The sequence below is a fragment of the Oncorhynchus gorbuscha genome, linkage group LG02, assembly GCF_021184085.1.
Source record: "Oncorhynchus gorbuscha isolate QuinsamMale2020 ecotype Even-year linkage group LG02, OgorEven_v1.0, whole genome shotgun sequence".
NCBI classification, from domain to species: Eukaryota; Metazoa; Chordata; class Actinopteri; order Salmoniformes; family Salmonidae; genus Oncorhynchus; species Oncorhynchus gorbuscha.
In genome coordinates, this window is record NC_060174.1 from 56,610,733 (window position 1) to 56,629,061 (window position 18,329).

General features: G+C 46.7%; 1 protein-coding gene across 2 annotated transcripts in view; it reads right to left on the bottom strand.

Moving 5' to 3' along the window:
* The window catches only part of LOC124005038 (tumor protein p53-inducible protein 11-like), a 132,470-nt gene that overhangs the window by 38,726 nt on the left and 75,415 nt on the right, over positions 1-18,329 (bottom strand). For both annotated transcript variants that reach the window (XM_046313897.1, XM_046313905.1), the window contains exon 3: positions 12,303-12,410. In XM_046313897.1, the coding sequence (XP_046169853.1) occupies positions 12,303-12,410 (108 nt within the window). The remainder of the gene's footprint in view (positions 1-12,302; positions 12,411-18,329) is intronic.

The window sequence follows — 18,329 nt, forward strand, 5'->3', positions numbered from 1 at the left end:
TACCCCCACAGTAAAACCATTCACAGACATAGTAACAGGGTCTAAGGTCATTCAGCTCCACAGTAAATTTAGGGGCAGACAAAGGCTGAGCTGTTCCTCCCAGATGTCCCATCGAGATAGTGTAAGTGAAGACTAACTGTATGGGACTTCACTAAAGAGAGGGGAGACTGAAAGAGTGGACAAACTGCTTCCTTAACTCCTAGTGAAATATTTTGGTACAGTTCTAAACCACTCGTGAAAGTTCTAAACGGTGAAAAATAACCCTACTGTCAAGCCAGAGAATGAAACACATTTACATTTACATTTAAGTCATTTTAGCAGACGCTCTTATCCAGAGCGACTTACAAATTGGTGCATTCACCTTATGACATCCAGTGGAACAGTCACTTTACAATAGTGCATCTAAATCTTAAAGGGGGGGGGGGGTGAGAAGGATTACTTTATCCTATCCTAGGTATTCCTTAAAGAGGTGTGGTTTCAGGTGTCTCCGGAAGGTGGTGATTGACTCCGCTGTCCTGGCGTCGTGAGGGAGTTTGTTCCACCATTGGGGGGGCCAGAGCAGCGAACAGTTTTGACTGGGCTGAGCTGGAACTGTACTTCCTCAGTGGTAGGGAGGCGAGCATGCCAGAGGTGGATGAACGCAGTGCCCTTGTTTGGGTGTAGGGCCTGATCAGAGCCTGGAGGTACTGAGGTGCCGTTCCCCTCACAGCTCCGTAGGCAAGCACCATGGTTTTGTAGCGGATGCGAGCTTCAACTGGAAGCCAGTGGAGAGAGCGGAGGAGCGGGGTGACGTGAGAGAACTTGGGAAGGTTGAACACCAGACGGGCTGCGGCGTTCTGGATGAGTTGTAGGGGTTTAATGGCACAGGCAGGGAGCCCAGCCAACAGCGAGTTGCAGTAATCCAGACGGGAGATGACAAGTGCCTGGATTAGGACCTACGCCGCTTCCTGTGTGAGGCAGGGTCGTACTCTGCAGATGTTGTAGAGCATGAACCTACAGGAACGGGCCACCGCCTTGATGTTAGTTGAGAACGACAGGGTGTTGTCCAGGATCACGCCAAGGTTCTTAGCGCTCTGGGAGGAGGACACAATGGAATTGTCAACCGTGATGGCGAGATCATGGAACGGGCAGTCCTTCCCCGGGAGGAAGAGCAGCTCCGTCTTGCCGAGGTTCAGCTTGAGGTGGTGATCCGTCATCCACACTGATATGTCTGCCAGACATGCAGAGATGCGATTCGACACCTGGTCATCAGAAGGGGGAAAGGAGAAGATTAATTGTGTGTCGTCTGCATAGCAATGATAGGAGAGACCATGTGAGGTTATGACAGAGCCAAGTGACTTGGTGTATAGCGAGAATAGGAGAGGGCCTAGAACAGAGCCCTGGGGGACACCAGTGGTGAGAGCGCGTGGTGAGGAGACAGATTCTCGCCACGCCACCTGGTAGGAGCGACCTGTCAGGTAGGACGCAATCCAAGCGTGGGCCGCGCCGGAGATGCCCAACTCGGAGAGGGTGGAGAGGAGGATCTGATGGCTCACAGTATCGAAGGCAGCCGATAGGTCTAGAAGGATGAGAGCAGAGGAGAGAGAGTTAGCTTTAGCGGTGCGGAGCGCCTCCGTGATACAGAGAAGAGCAGTCTCAGTTGAATGACTAGTCTTGAAACCTGACTGATTTGGATCAAGAAGGTCATTCTGAGAGAGATAGCGGGAGAGCTGGCCAAGGACGGCACGTTCAAGAGTTTTGGAGAGAAAAGAAAGAAGGGATACTGGTCTGTAGTTGTTGACATCGGAGGGATCGAGTGTAGGTTTTTTCAAAAGGGGTGCAACTCTCGCTCTCTTGAAGACGGAAGGGACGTAGCCAGCGATCAGGGATGAGTTGATGAGCGAGGTGAGGTAAGGGAGAAGGTCAAGAGAAGAGAGGAGGGGATAGGGTCAAGCGGGCAGGTTGTTGGGCGGCCGGCCGTCACAAGACGCGAGATTTCATCTGGAGAGAGAGGGGAGAAAGAGGTCAGAGCACAGGGTAGGGCAGTGTGAGCAGAACCAGCGGTGTCGTTTGACTTAGCAAACGAGGATCGGATGTCGTCGACCTTCTTTTCAAAATGGTTGACGAAGTCATCTGCAGAGAGGGAGGAGGGGGGGAGGGGGAGGAGGATTCAGGAGGGAGGAGAAGGTGGCAAAGAGCTTCCTAGGGTTAGAGGCAGAAGCTTGGAATTTAGAGTGGTAGAAAGTGGCTTTAGCAGCAGAGACAGAAGAGGAAAATGTAGAGAGGAGGGAGGGAAAGGATGCCAGGTCCGCAGGGAGGCGAGTTTTCCTCCATTTCCGCTCGGCTGCCCGGAGCCCTGTTCTGTGAGCTCGCAATGAGTCGTCGAGCCACGGAGCGGGAGGGAAGGACCGAGCCGGCCTGGAGGATAGGGGGCATAGAGAGTCAAAGGATGCAGAAAGGGAGGAGAGGAGGGTTGAGGAGGCAGAATCAGGAGATAGGTTGGAGAAGTTTTGAGCAGAGGGAAGAGATGATAGGATGGAAGAGGAGAGAGTAGCGGGGGAGAGAGAGCGAAGGTTGGGACGGCGCGATACCATCCGAGTAGGGGCAGTGTGGGAAGTGTTGGATGAGAGCGAGAGGGAAAAGGATACAAGGTAGTGGTCGGAGACTTGGAGGGGAGTTGCAATGAGGTTAGTGGAGGAACAGCATCTAGTAAAGATGAGGTCGAGCGTATTGCCTGCCTTGTGAGTAGGGGTGGAAGGTGAGAGGGTGAGGTCAAAAGAGGAGAGGAGTGGAAAGAAGGAGGCAGAGAGGAATGAGTCAAAGGTAGACGTGGGGAGGTTAAAGTCGCCCAGAACTGTGAGAGGTGAGCCGTCCTCAGGAAAGGAGCTTATCAAGGCATCAAGCTCATTGATGAACTCTCCGAGGGAACCTGGAGGGCGATAAATGATAAGGATGTTAAGCTTGAAAGGGCTGGTAACTGTGACAGCATGGAATTCAAAGGAGGCGATAGACAGATGGGTAAGGGGAGAAAGAGAGAATGACCACTTGGGAGAGATGAGGATCCCGGTGCCACCACCCCGCTGACCAGAAGCTCTCGGGGTGTGCGAGAACACGTGGGCGGATGAAGAGAGAGCAGTAGGAGTGGCAGTGTTATCTGTGGTGATCCATGTTTCCGTCAGTGCCAAGAAGTCGAGGGACTGGAGGGAGGCATAGGCTGAGATGAACTCTGCCTTGTTGGCCGCAGATCGGCAGTTCCAGAGGCTACCGGAGACCTGGAACTCCACGTGGGTCGTGCGCGCTGGGACCACCAGATTAGGGTGGCCGCGGCCACGCGGTGTGGAGCGTTTGTATGGTCTGTGCAGAGAGGAGAGAACAGGGATAGACAGACACATAGTTGACAGGCTACAGAAGAGGCTACGCTAATGCAAAGGAGATTGGAATGACAAGTGGACTACACGTCTCGAATGTTCAGAAAGTTAAGCTTACGTAGCAAGAATCTTATTGACTAAAATGATTAAAATGATACAGTACTGCTGAAGTAGGCTAGCTGGCAGTGGCTGCGTTGTTGACTTTGTAGGCTAGCTGGCAGTGGCTGTGTTGTTGACACTACACTAATCAAGTCGTTCTGTTGAGTGTAATAGTTTCTACAGTGCTGCTATTCGGTGGCTAGCTGGCTAGCTAGCAGTGTTGATTACGTTACGTTGCGTTAAAAGAACGACTTCAGGTGAGGAGTGGTTACAGAGGTCTGGATCATGTTTACTCCAGGTAAATGCCACAATAACGGAAATACTTGAGTAAATGAGGGGTAGTGTCATGTTTGTCATTTATTATCATGTCTTGTCCCTGTGCTCCCCATTCTATTCGTTTCCCTCTGCTGGTCTTATTTGGTTCTTTCCCTCTTTCTATCCCTCTCTCTCCCCCTTCCTCTCTCACTCTCTCGCTCTCTCTTCTCTCTATCGTTCCGTTCCTGCTCCCAGCTGTTCCTATTCCCCTAATCATCATTTAGTCTTCCCACACCTGTTCCCGATCCTTTCCCCTGATTAGAGTCCCTATTTATTCCTTTGTGTTCCGTTCCTGTCCCGTCGGTTCCTTGTTTAGTATTCACCGTGCTGTGATTGTGTTTCGCCCTGTCCTGTCGTGTTTTTGCCTTCATCAGATGCTGCGTGTGAGCAGGTGCCTCTGTCAACTACGGCCTGCGCCTACCCGGCGACCTGCAGTCTGTGGCCGCTTCTCTTGTTATTCCCCTCTACAGACTAGAGGATTTCTGTTATTCCCTGTTTGGACTTGAATAAACTCTGTTTCTGTTAAGTCGCTTTTGGGTCCTCTATCACCTGCATGACAGAAGGAACCGACCAAGGAATGGACCCAGCGACTTCAGACGCTCGTTACACTGCCGTCAAGATCCAAGGAGCCATGCTCGGCAGACACGAGCAGGAATTGTCTGCTGCTCGCCATGCCGTGGAGAACCTGGCCGCTCAGGTTTCCGACCTCTCTGGACAGTTCCAGAGTCTACGTCTCGTGCCACCTGTTACTTCCTGGCCTGCCGAGCCTCCAGAACCTAGGGTTAATAACCCACCTTGTTACTCCGGGCAGCCCACTGAGTGCCGCTCCTTTCTCACGCAGTGTGAGATTGTGTTCTCTCTCCAACCCAACACATACTCTAGAGAGAGAGCTCGGGTTGCTTACGTCATTTCACTCCTTACTGGCCGGGCTCGAGAATGGGGCACAGCTATCTGGGAGGCAAGGGCTGATTGCTCTAACAAGTTCCAGAACTTTAAAGAGGAGATGATTCGGGTTTTTGACCGTTCAGTTTTTGGTAGGGAGGCTTCTAGGGCCCTGGCTTCCTTATGCCAAGGTGAACGGTCCATAACGGATTATTCTATTGAGTTTCGCACTCTTGCTGCCTCTAGTGAGTGGAACGAGCCGGCGCTGCTCGCTCGTTTTCTGGAGGGACTCCACGCAGTGGTTAAGGATGAGATTCTCTCCCGGGAGGTTCCTTCAGATGTGGACTCTTTGATTGCTCTCGCCATCCGCATAGAACGACGGGTAGATCTTCGTCACCGGGCTCGTGGAAGAGAGCTCGCATCAACGGTGTTTCCCTGCTCCGCATCGCAACCATCTCCCTCCTCTGGCTTTGAGACTGAGCCCATGCAGCTGGGAGGGATTCGCATCTCGACTAAGGAGAGGGAACGGAGGATCACCAACCGCCTGTGCCTCTATTGCGGAGTTGCTGGACATTTTGTTAATTCATGTCCAGTAAGAGGCCAGAGCCCATCAGTAAGCGGAGGGCTACTGGTGAGCGCTACTACTCAGGTCTCTTCATCTAGATCTTGTACTACTATGTCGGTCCATCTACGCTGGACCGGTTCGGGTGCTACATGCAGTGCCTTGATTGACTCTGGGGCTGAGGGTTGTTTCATGGACGAAGCATGGGTTCGGAAACATAACATTCCTTTCAGACCGTTAGACAAGCCTACGCCCATGTTTGCCTTAGATGGTAGTCATCTTCCCAGTATCAAATTTGAGACACTACCTTTAACTCTCACAGTATCTGGTAACCACAGTGAGACTATTTCTTTTTGATTTTCCGTTCACCGTTTACACCTGTTGTTTTGGGTCATCCCTGGCTAGTATGTCATAATCCTTCTATTAATTGGTCTAGTAATTCTATCCTATCCTGGAACGTTTCTTGTCATGTGAAGTGTTTAATGTCTGCCATCCCTCCCGTTTCTTCTGTTCCTACTTCTCAGGAGGAACCTGGCGATTTGACAGGAGTGCCGGAGGAATATCATGATCTGCGCACGGTCTTCAGTCGGTCCCGAGCCAACTCCCTTCCTCCTCACCGGTCGTATGATTGTAGTATTGATCTCCTTCCGGGGACCACTCCTCCTCGAGGTAGACTATACTCTCTGTCGGCTCCCGAACGTAAGGCTCTCGAGGATTATTTGTCTGTGTCTCTTGACGCCGGTACCATAGTGCCTTCTTCTTCTCCGGCCGGGGCGGGGTTCTTTTTGTTAAGAAGAAGGACGGTACTCTGCGCCCCTGCGTGGATTATCGAGGGCTGAATGACATAACGGTTAAGAATCGTTATCCGCTTCCCCTTGTGTCATCAGCCTTCGAGATTCTGCAGGGAGCCAGGTGCTTTACTAAGTTGGACCTTCGTAACGCTTACCATCTCGTGCGCATCAGAGAGGGGGACGAGTGGAAAACGGCGTTTAACACTCCGTTAGGGCATTTTGAGTACCGGGTTCTGCCGTTCGGTCTCGCCAATGCGCCAGCTGTTTTTCAGGCATTAGTTAATGATGTTCTGAGAGACATGCTGAACATCTTTGTTTTTGTCTATCTTGACGATATCCTGATTTTTTCTCCGTCACTCGAGATTCATGTTCAGCACGTTCGACGTGTTCTACAGCGCCTTTTAGAGAATTGTCTCTACGTAAAGGCTGAGAAGTGCTCTTTTCATGTCTCCTCCGTTACTTTTCTCGGTTCCGTTATTTCCGCTGAAGGCATTCAGATGGATTCCGCTAAGGTCCAAGCTGTCAGTGATTGGCCCGTTCCAAGGTCACGTGTCGAGTTGCAGCGCTTTTTAGGTTTCGCTAATTTCTATCGGCGTTTCATTCGTAATTTCGGTCAAGTTGCTGCCCCTCTCACAGCTCTTACTTCTGTCAAGACGTGTTTTAAGTGGTCCGGTTCCGCCCAGGGAGCTTTTGATCTTCTAAAAGAACGTTTTACGTCCGCTCCTATCCTCGTTACTCCTGACGTCACTAGACAATTCATTGTCGAGGTTGACGCTTCAGAGGTAGGCGTGGGAGCCATTCTATCCCAGCGCTTCCAGTCTGACGATAAGGTTCATCCTTGCGCTTATTTTTCTCATCGCCTGTCGCCATCTGAGCGCAACTATGATGTGGGTAACCGTGAACTGCTCGCCATCCGCTTAGCCCTAGGCGAATGGCGACAGTGGTTGGAGGGGGCGACCGTTCCTTTTGTCGTTTGGACAGACCATAAGAACCTTGAGTACATCCGTTCTGCCAAACGACTTAATGCCCGTCAAGCTCGTTGGGCGTTGTTTTTCGGTCGTTTCGAGTTTGTGATTTCTTACCGTCCGGGTAGCAAGAACACCAAGCCTGATGCCTTATCCCGTCTGTTTAGTTCTTCTGTGGCTTCTACTGATCCCGAGGGGATTCTTCCTTATGGGCGTGTTGTCGGGTTAACAGTCTGGGGAATTGAAGGACAGGTTAAGCAAGCACTCACGCACACTGCGTCGCCGCGCGCTTGTCCTAGTAACCTCCTTTTCGTTCCTGTTTCCACTCGTCTGGCTGTTCTTCAGTGGGCTCACTCTGCCAAGTTAGCTGGTCATCCCGGTGTTGGAGGCACTCTTGCGTCTATTCGCCAGCGCTTTTGGTGGCCGACTCAGGAGCGTGACACGCGCCGTTTCGTGGCTGCTTGTTCGGACTGCGCGCAGACTAAGTCGGGTAACTCTCCTCCTGCCGGTCGTCTCAGACCGCTCCCCATTCCTTCTCGACCATGGTCTCACATCGCCTTAGACTTCATTACCGGTCTGCCTTTGTCTGCGGGGAGGACTGTGAGAGCCGCCAATAAACGCAGGATTAAGAGTCCAAGGTATTGTTGCGGCCAGAGAGTGTGGCTTTCCACTCGCAACCTTCCTCTTACGACAGCTTCTCGTAAGTTGACTCCGCGGTTCATTGGTCCGTTCCGTGTCTCCCAGGTCGTCAATCCTGTCGCTGTGCGACTGCTTCTTCCGCGACATCTTCGTCGCGTCCATCCTGTCTTCCATGTCTCCTGTGTTAAGCCCTTTCTTCGCACCCCCGTTCGTCTTCCCTCCCCCCTCCCGTCCTTGTCGAGAGCGCACCTATTTACAAGGTACATAAGATCATGGACATGCGTTCTCGGGGACGGGGTCACCAATACTTAGTGGATTGGGAGGGTTACGGTCCTGAGGAGAGGAGTTGGGTTCCGTCTCGGGACGTGCTGGACCGTTCACTCATCGATGATTTCCTCCGTTGCCGCCAGGATTCCTCCTCGAGTGCGCCAGGAGGCGCTCGGTGAGTGGGGGGGTACTGTCATGTTTGTCATTTATTATCATGTCTTGTCCCTGTGCTCCCCATTCTATTCGTTTCCCTCTGCTGGTCTTATTTGGTTCTTTCCCTCTTTCTATCCCTCTCTCTCCCCCTTCCTCTCTCACTCTCTCGCTCTCTCTTCTCTCTATCGTTCCGTTCCTGCTCCCAGCTGTTCCTATTCCCCTAATCATCATTTAGTCTTCCCACACCTGTTCCCGATCCTTTCCCCTGATTAGAGTCCCTATTTATTCCTTTGTGTTCCGTTCCTGTCCCGTCGGTTCCTTGTTTAGTATTCACCGTGCTGTGATTGTGTTTCGCCCTGTCCTGTCGTGTTTTTTGCCTTCATCAGATGCTGCGTGTGAGCAGGTGTCTCTGTCAACTACGGCCTGCGCCTACCCGAAGCGACCTGCAGTCTGTGGCCGCTTCTCTTGTTATTCCCCCTCTACAGACTAGAGGATTTCTGTTATTCCCTGTTTGGACTTGAATAAACTCTGTTTCTGTTAAGTCGCTTTTGGGTCCTCTATCACCTGCATGACAGGTAGAAAGTGTATTGAAAGCAGATGCTTCCACAAAGGTGTGGTTCTCGAGGTAATTAAGCAATTAACATCCCATCATGCTTAGGGTCATGTATAAAGATACCCTGCTGCCTATTATTTTCTACCATGGCTAGAAGAAGAAATCTCCATGACTTTGAAAAATGGGTCTCAAAAGAGCATAGTGGGTTTAAAGGGAGTGTGTGTGTGTGTGTGTCTCATTCATCAGATCTAAACCCAATTGAACACTTATGTGAGATACTGGAGTGGTGCCTGAGACAGTGCTTTCCTCCTAAGGCTGTTACGTTGACCGTATTACCGCCACACCGGCAGTCACGAGTCATGACCGCAGTCAAATTCCACATGACAGTTGAGTCACAGTAAATACGCTTTGATGTCGCTGATGGTCATTTATAGCCTACCAAACTTGCTAATGGCCTGGTACTCAGCGCTCTATTGTCCTTCTAATCAATGTAAATGCGATCGAAAATCAAATCAAACACTTCATGAGAGCCCTGGCATTCAGAGTTTACGCAGAATAGGATCATCTTTTGAGCAGCGAGAGCCAGCTCGTCATAGCTGGTTGATGCATGGAATGAAATAAGTGTTCCTATGAGCCCATGTGGCGCAACATTTCTATAGGCTATGATATGAAATTGGGTGAGAAAACAGAGATTTAATGACCTCTTAAAAAGACAAGGATCCCATCAGCTTTCTATAGTCTAAGCGTACTATATTTACTTCTCAAATGTCTTAATATTAAGCACATTTCTTTGCTTTACAACCGAGGTAGTCTACCTGGCTGGCATAAAAATTAATTGCGGGAAAAGCGTCCTCCATTAATTATTCAAGTGCATTATGGATGACATCTTTTCTTCCTAGCCCCTGTTCCGACAGGTGCATGATAATGGCCCATTCTAAATCAACTAGTTTCACATACAGTACCAGTCAAAAGTTTGGACACACCTACTCATTCAAGGGTTTTTCTTTATTTGACTAATTTCTACATTGTAGATTAACAGCAGATAATAGTAAAGACATAAAATAAGAAATAATAAGAAATAACACATATGAAACCATGTAGTAACCAAAAAAGTGTTAAAACATATCAAAATATATTTTATATTTGAGATTCTTCAAAGTAGCCACCCTTTGCCTTGATGAGAGCTTTTGCCATTCTCTCAACCAGCTTCATGAAGTAGTCATCTGGAATGCATTTCAATTACACAGGTGTGCCTTGTTAAAGTTAATTTGTGGAATTTCTTTCAATCTTAATGCATTTGAGCCAATCAGTTGTGTTGTGACAAGGTAGGGGTGGTATACAGAATATAGCCCTATTTGGTAAAAGACCAAATCCATATTATGTCAAGAACAGCTCAAATAAGCAAAGAGAAATGACAGTCCATCATTACTTTAAGACATGAAAGTCAGTCAATCCGGAAAATTTCAAGAACTTTTAAAGTTTCTTCAAGTGCAGTCGCAAAAACCATCGAGTGCAATAATGAAACTGGCTTTCATGAGGACCACCACAGGAAAGGAAGACCCAAAGTTATCTCTGCTACAAAGGATAAGTTCATTAGAGTTAACTGCACCTCAGATTGTAGCCCAAATAAATTATTCACAGAGTTCAAGTAAGAGACATATCAACATCAACTGTTCAGAGGAGACTGTGTGAATCAGGCCTTCATGGTCAAATTGCTGCAAAGAAACCACTACTAAAGGACACCAATAATAAGAAGATACTTGCTTGGGCCAAGAAACATGAAATCTGTCCTTTGGTCAGATGAGTCCAAGTTTGAGATTTTTGGTTCCAATCGCTGTGTCTTTGTGAGATGCAGAGTATTTGAACAGATGATCTCCGCATGTGTGGTTCCCACTGTGAAGCATGGAGGAGGAGGTGTTATGGTGTGGGGGTGCTTTGTTTGTGTCTAATTTATTTAGAATTCAAGGCACAATTTACCAGCATGGCTACCACAGCATTCTACAGTGATACATCATCCCATCTGGTTTGCACTTGGTGGGCCTATAATTTGTTTTTCAACAGGACAATGACCCAAAACGCAACTCCCAGCTGTGTAAGGGCTATTTTACTATGAAGGAGAGTGATGGAGTGGTGCATCAGATGTGGGAACTCCTTCAAGACTGTTGGAAAAGCATTCCTCATGAAGCTGGTTGAGAGAATGCCAAGAGTGTGCAAAGCTGTCATCAAGGCAAATGGTGGCTACTTTGAAGAATCTCAAATGTAAAATAGATTTTGAGTTGTTTAACACTTTTTTGGTTACTACATGATTCCATGTGTGTTATTTCATAGTGTTGATGTCTTCACTAGTATTCTACAATGAAAATAGTACGAATAAAGAAAAACCTTTGAATGAGTAGGAGGGTCCAAACTATATGTAAAGATGTAGCCTAGCCCATAGGCCTATACTGTATGTTTTGATAAGGTTAGTATCACAACTAAAGTGGCCAAATAAATCTAAGTGTAGCCTATATGCCTAGGACCCCTGGAACAGGGATGGAGAGCCCATAGCCTACACAGCCTAGTTAAAGGGGGTTAATCAGAATAACATGAATTATGCCATTTGACCATGTCACTCCTGGTCAATGTCTACATTCAACACAAGTGCCTTATTTTAACTATTCCAGTTAGACTGTATGACCTTGTTTACCCATTGTCCCTGCTTGCCTTTTAAATGTCTTGGTAGGATTTGGTATGTATGAGAGACTGAGGAAGTGCTCAAAAACCAGAGCGGAGTGCATGCTTTTCAAACTACTTTTTTCAAATCATCATTAGTCATATCATGCAGCCTTAGAATGTATTATAAATCAAAACATTCAACATAAGTCTTTTTTTATCACAACTAAAGCAGCATACATAACTCTAAAATAAGCATATAGGAGGACCGGTTTCAAATGATCACTTTATTAATTAACTGCTCAACACAGAATAAAGCACACTAGCTCAGAAATTGTTTGGGGAAAATATCCTTTCCATTTTATTCAGCTATGTTCAATTCTATTCGTGTTACTTTTAAATAATATAAAATAATGCCACAGGAAGTATTTCATATTCTATTCTGTTGTTCTGAAATAGGCAATGTTATCATATTATAATTTTTCTTTAGATTTATTTCATGGTGTAGGCAACCCTGGTCCGAGAGTGCCACAGCCAGTTCATGTTTTTGATTTAACCAGGCAATCACTAAATTGATCAATTAGCTCAGTTGGTCAGGTGTGGTGCCTATTTGGAACAAAATCTTGCAGTATCTGTGGCACTCCAGGAATAGGGTTGCCTACCCCTGGTGGAGGCTATATTTAATGGATTTTTAAATGTTGATGTTCCAAAGGTCAGCATCAGTGGCTTGTATGCTATGTGTAATTAACTGTCAATAACCATGAGACCGGCAATTATTTGCATGACAGTTACCGGCTGGTTACCGGCTGACAACATTTCATGACCGCCACACAGCCTTATTTTCACCACCATCAACAAAACACCAAATGATAGAAATTCTTGTGGAGAATGGTGTTGCATCCCTCCAATACAGATACAGACACTTGTAGAATACATCCCAAGGCGCTTTGTCGCTGTTCCGGCAGCTCGTAGTTGCCCAATGCCCTATTAAGACACAATGTTGCAGTGTCCTTTATTTTGGCAGTTACCTGTATGTGTATGTTGTGACTGTGTGTCATTCAGACTCTATCAACTCACCATCAAGGCCATGACTGTGAAGGCTACTGCAGAGATGAGGATCCAGACCCTCAGTCCAACAGGCTCTCGTACCTGATACTTGATGTCATTCCCCAACATCTGACTGAGCTGTGTGTGTGTGTGTGTGTGTGTGTGTGTGTGTGTGTGTGTGTGTGTGTGTGTGTGTGTGTGTGTGTGTGTGTGTGTGTGTGTGTGTGTGTGTGTGTGTGTGTGTGTGTGTGTGTGTGTGTGTGTGTGTGTGTGTGTGTGTGTGTGTGTGTGTGTGTGTGTGTGTGTGTGTGTGTGAGAGGGAGAGAGAGAGACACACAGGGAGAGAGACAGAGAGAGAGGATGAGGAAAGAAAGAACATCATTAAGACATTTTATAATTAGAGCTAGTTAATGTCTGTCTATTGCTGGAGAGTCAGGAAACCCCTCATGGATTTTACCATGAGGAAATGGTGACTTTCAAACAGTTAGAGTTTGCTGTGATAGTAGAAAACTGAGGATGGATCAACATTGTAGATACTCCACAGAGAAGGAAGAATACAGAATACAGAATACAAATATTCCAAAACATTGCATCCTGTTTGCAACAAGGCATGAGAGCTTCTTAAGTGCAATAAATGTTCTTTTAGCTTTCTTAAAAGGCATATTCCTCTCCTCTCCCCTGGGTCCCTATAAGAGAAAGTATGGCACTTTGTTTTCTGTCAATATACAGTGCCTTCGGAAAGTATTCAGACCCTTGACATGTTCCACAATTCTTTACATTACAGCCTTATTCTAAAATTGATTAAATAAATAAAAATCCTCAGCAATCTACACACAATACCCCATAATGATAAAGCAAAAACAGATCTGACATTTTAGCAAATTGATTCAAAATAAAACAGAAATACCTCATTTACATAAATATTCAGACCCTTTGCTATGAGACATGAGAATTGAGGTCAGGTGCATCCTGTTTCCATTGATCATCCTTGAGATGTTTCTACAAATTGATTGGAGTCCACCTGGGGTAAATTCAATTGATTTGACATGATTGGGAAAGGCACACACCGGTCTATATAAGGTCCCACAGTTGAAAGTGCATGTCAGAGCAAAAACCAAGCTATGAGGTTGAAGGAATTGTCCATAGAGCTCCGAGACAGGATCGTGTCGAGGCACATTGTGTCGAGGCACAGATTTGGGGAAGGGTACAAAAAATGTCTGCAGCATTGAAGGTCCCCAAGAACATATTGACCTCCATTATTCTTAAATGGAATACGTTTTGATCCAACAAGACTATTCCAAGAGCTGGCCGCCAGGCCAAACTGAGAAATTGGGGGAGAAGGGCCTTGGTCAGGAAGGTGAACAAGAAACGATGGTCACTCTGACAGAGATCCAGAGTTCCTCTGTGGAGATGGGAGAAGTTTCCAGCAGGACAACCATCTCTGCAGCACTCCAGAAATCAGGCCATTATGGTAGAGTGGCCAGACGGAAGCCACTCGTCAGTAAAATGCACATGACAGCCCACTTGGAGTTTGCCAAAAGGCACCAAAAGACTCTCAGTCCATGAGAAACAAGATTCTCTGGTCTGATTAAACCAAGTTTGAACACTTTGACCTGAACGCCAAGCATCACATCTGGAGGAATTCTGGCACCATCCCTACAGTGAAGCATGATGGTAGCTGGGTGCTTGTGATACTTGCGAGATTTGATCATGAAATTTCGCAGTGGAAAACGTGAAAATTGATTGTACTTTTTACCAGTTGGAGACCTCTGCACTAAAGTACTACTACAATTTTTTTTACTTTGTCCTGAATACAAAGTGTTATGCCTGGGAAAATCTAATACTGAGTACCAATCTCCATATTTACAAGCAGAATAGTGGATGCATCATGGACTGTGAAGTTTTTCATGATAAAAAAGAAACAGAACGGAGCTCAGCAAAGGCAAAATCCTAGAGGAAAACGTGGTTCAGTCTGCTTTCATCCAGTCATTTGGAGATTAATTCACCTTTCAGCAGGACAATAACCTAAAACACAAGGTCAAATCCACACTAGAGTTGCTAATCAAGTAGACAATGAATGGTGCAAAATGGCCGAGTTACAGTTTTGACTTAAATCTGCTTGAAAAACTATGGCAAGACCTGAAATTGGTTGTCAAGCAATTTCTAAAACATGTTTTCACTTTGTTATTATGGGGTATTGTGTGTAGACTGGTGAGAAATTAGATTTAATTCATTTTGAAAAAAATAAATGTGGAATAAGTCAAGGGGTATGAATACTTTGTCTTGTTCTTGTCTCCACCCCCCTTCAGGGGTCGCACATTTCCCCCATTATCCCCTGTGCTTTATACCTGTGTTTTCTGTTTCTCAGTTGCCAGTTCGTCTTGTCTCATCAAGTCTACCAGCGTTTTTCCTGTACTGATGTTTTTCTCTCTAGTCCCTGTTTTCTAGTTTTCCCGGTTTTGACCATTCTGCCTGCCCTGACGTTCTTTACCTTTCGGACTCTGCTCTGGATTACTGACCTCTGCCTGCCCTTGACCTGTTGTATGCCTGCCCCCTGTTTTGTAATAAAATTGTGTTACTTTGAACTGCCTACATCTGGGTCTAATAGTACGAACTGGGCATGACTGACCCAGCACACTCTGACCAGGTCCGCAACGCCATTTCCTCCCAAGGAGCCACCATTGGGAGACACGAGGAGTTACTCCAAGGTCTTGTGGACGGATTCCAGACCAGGAGGACTCTCGCCTGGGCTACCGTGGTGTGGGAACAACAATCTGCCGTGTTTCTCAGCCTGGAAGAATTTGTGGCTGAGGTGAAAAAGGTTTTCGATTTTCTGTTGTCCGGGAGAAAGGCTGCTGAGAGTGCCAGGAATCCGGATTTCCCTGTTCAACACATTCCTTCATGGATTATCGGAGGAGGTTAAGGACGAGCTCGAAGCCCGGGAGCTGCATACAGATCTTGATTTGCGCATCACCTTGACCAACTGGATCGATAGGCGGCTACGGGAACTTAGGGGGGAGAGGAGATCTGATTGCGGTCCCAATTGCTTGCCTCAGAGGAACTCCGGATGTCCCCGAGAGGATCCGAGCTTTAAATTGACCAGGCTCATCAGTAGGTACAAGGAATCTGGTGGGCCACACAGAGAGTTTTTCTTCTCCCCTTACTTGCACCCTCTTCATGCCATCCTGTTGTGGGGCGACCAGTCTAAATCTCTCTGGGTTCTCATTGACTCTAGGTTGACGAGAGTTTCATGGACGACACCCTGGTGTCTGAGCTAGGCATCCCCACTCAGCCAGTCTCCACTAACCTGGACGTTAAAGTACTGGATGGGCGCCCTATAGGCAGGCTTACCCACAATACTAGTCCTATCCACCTGTGTGTGTCCGGGAACCACAGTGAGTCAATACAGTTATACAGTTTATGCTCATCAAGTCTCCTCAGGTTCCCGTGGTATCTTGGCTCCAGCTCCACAATCAAATCAAATGTATGTATATAGCCCTTCTTACATCAGCTGATATATCAAAGTGCTGTACAGAAACCCAGCCTAAAACCCCAAACAGCAAGCAATGCAGATGTAGAAGCACGGTGGCTAGGAAAAACTCCCTAGAAAGGCCAAAACCTAGGAAGAAACCTAGAGAGGTACCAGGCTATGAGGGGTGGCCAGTCCTCTTCTGGCTGTCCCTTGTGGAGATTATAACAGAACATGGCCCCCCTCACTAACTTCAAGCATCGGCTGTCAGAGCAGATTACACAGCCCATCTGTAAATAGCCCATCCAACCAACTACCTACCTCATCCCCATATTTGTTTGTTTTTTTCTACTCTTTTGCACACCAGTATTTCTACTTGCACATCCTCATCTGCACATTTATCACTCCAGTGTTAATTGCTAGGTAGTCCTGAGGCATGGTCCTAGGGCTCAGGTCCTCCTCCGAGAGAGAGAAAGAAAGAGAGAATTAGAAAGAGCATACTTAAATTCACACAGGACACCAGATAAGACAGGAGAAATACTCCAGATATAACAGACTGACCCTAGCCCCCAGACACAAACTACTGCAGCATAAATACTGAAGGCTGAGACAGGAAGGGCCAGGAGACACTGTGGCCCCATCCGATGATACCCCCAGACAGGGCCAAACAGGCAGGATATAACACCACCCACTTTGCCAAAGCACAGCCCCCACACCACTAGAGGGATATCTTCAACCACGAACTTACCATCCTGAGACAAGGCCGAGTATAGCCCACAAAGATGTCAGCCACGGCACAACCCAAAGGGGGTGCCATCCGACAGGAAGGTCACGTCAGTGACTCAACCCACTCAAGTGACGCCTCCCTCCTAGGGACGGCATGAAAGAGCACCAGTAAGCCAGTGATTCAGCCTCTGTAATAGGGTTAGAGACAGAGAATCCCAGTGGAAAGAGGGGAACCGGCCAGGCAGAGACAGCAAGGGCGGTTCGTTGCTCCAGTGCCTTTCCGTTCACCTTCACACTCCTGGGCCAGACTACACTCAATCATAGGACCTACTGAAGAGATGGGTCTTCAATAAAGACTTAAAGGTTGAGACCGAGTCTGCGTCTCTCACATGGCAGGCAGACCATTCCATAAAAATTGAGCTCTATAGAAAGCCCTGCCTCCAGCTGTTTCCTTAGAAATTCTAGGGTCAATTAGGAGGCCTGCGTCTTGTATGTATGGCAGGATCAAATCGTAAAGATAGGTAGGAGCAAGCCCATGTAATGCTTTGTAGGTTAGCAGTAAAACCTTGAAATCAGCCCTGGCCTTAAAAACCACTTAAGCCTACCCCTTACTTTTTCGAACATTCTGTTAAAAATCGCGCAACATTTCAGCGTTCTGCTACTCATGCCAGGAATATAGTATATGCATATGATTAGTATGTGTGGATAGAAAACACTCTGACGTTTCTAAAACTGGTTCAATCACGGCTGGGACTATAACAGAACGTGTGTTTCATTGAAAAGCACAAGAAAAACTGATCACCGAAAACTGGAAAAAATATCAATGCGCCACTTGCATGTATTGTCTATGGGACAGCAAATTAGATGGGGCTGAGATTGCAAGTCCTACAGCTTCCACACGATGTCGCCAGTCTTGTCAATTGCCTGGGCGTTGTTTCTTGGTCAAACGAGTAAGAGAGACCCCATTCCTTCCGATCTCCGACAGGATGTTTTGGAAGAGAGATTTCCCGACCATGATTTGAAGACGTGGAGCTATTGAATACACATCGCTCCGTGATCAATTTGATAGATTATTAACGTTTACTAATACCTAAAATTGGATTGCAAAAGTATTTCGAAGTGTTTTGTGAAAGTTTATCGTCAACTTTTTTAATTAAAAAAAATTACGTTGCGTTTTAAAACGTTTTTTTTTTTTCCTGGATCACACACTTTTCATAGATCGATATTTAGGGTATATATGGACTGTTTTAATAAAAAAAAGACCCAATAGTGATGTTTATGGGGCATCTAGGAGTGGCAACAAAGAAGCTCGTCAAAGGTAATGAATGTTTTATATTTTATTTCTGCGTTTTGTGTAGCGCCGGCTATGCTAATTATTTTGTGTACGTCCCCTTCAGGTATTTCGGGGTGTTGCATGCTATCAGATAATAGCTTCTCATGCTTTCCCCGAAAAGCATTTTAAAAATCTGACTTGTTGGCTAGATTCACAACGAGTGTAGCTTTAATTCAGTACCCTGCATGTGTGTTTTAATGAACGTTTGAATTTTAACGAGTGCTATTAGCATTTAGCGTAGCACATTTGCATTTCCAGATGTCTAGATGGCACGCCTGCGTTGTGGGTGGGCTTAAGAGGTTAACAGGAAGCCAGTGTAGGGAGGCTAGCACTGGAGTAATATGATCACATTTTGGGGTTCTAGTCAGGATACTAGCAGCCATATTTAGCACTAACTGAAGTTTATTCAGTGTTTTATCTGGGTAGCCGGAAAGTAGAGCATTGCAGCAGTCGAACCTATAAGTAACAAAAAGCATGGATACATTTTTCTGCATCATTTTTGGACAGAACATTTCTGATTTTTGCAATG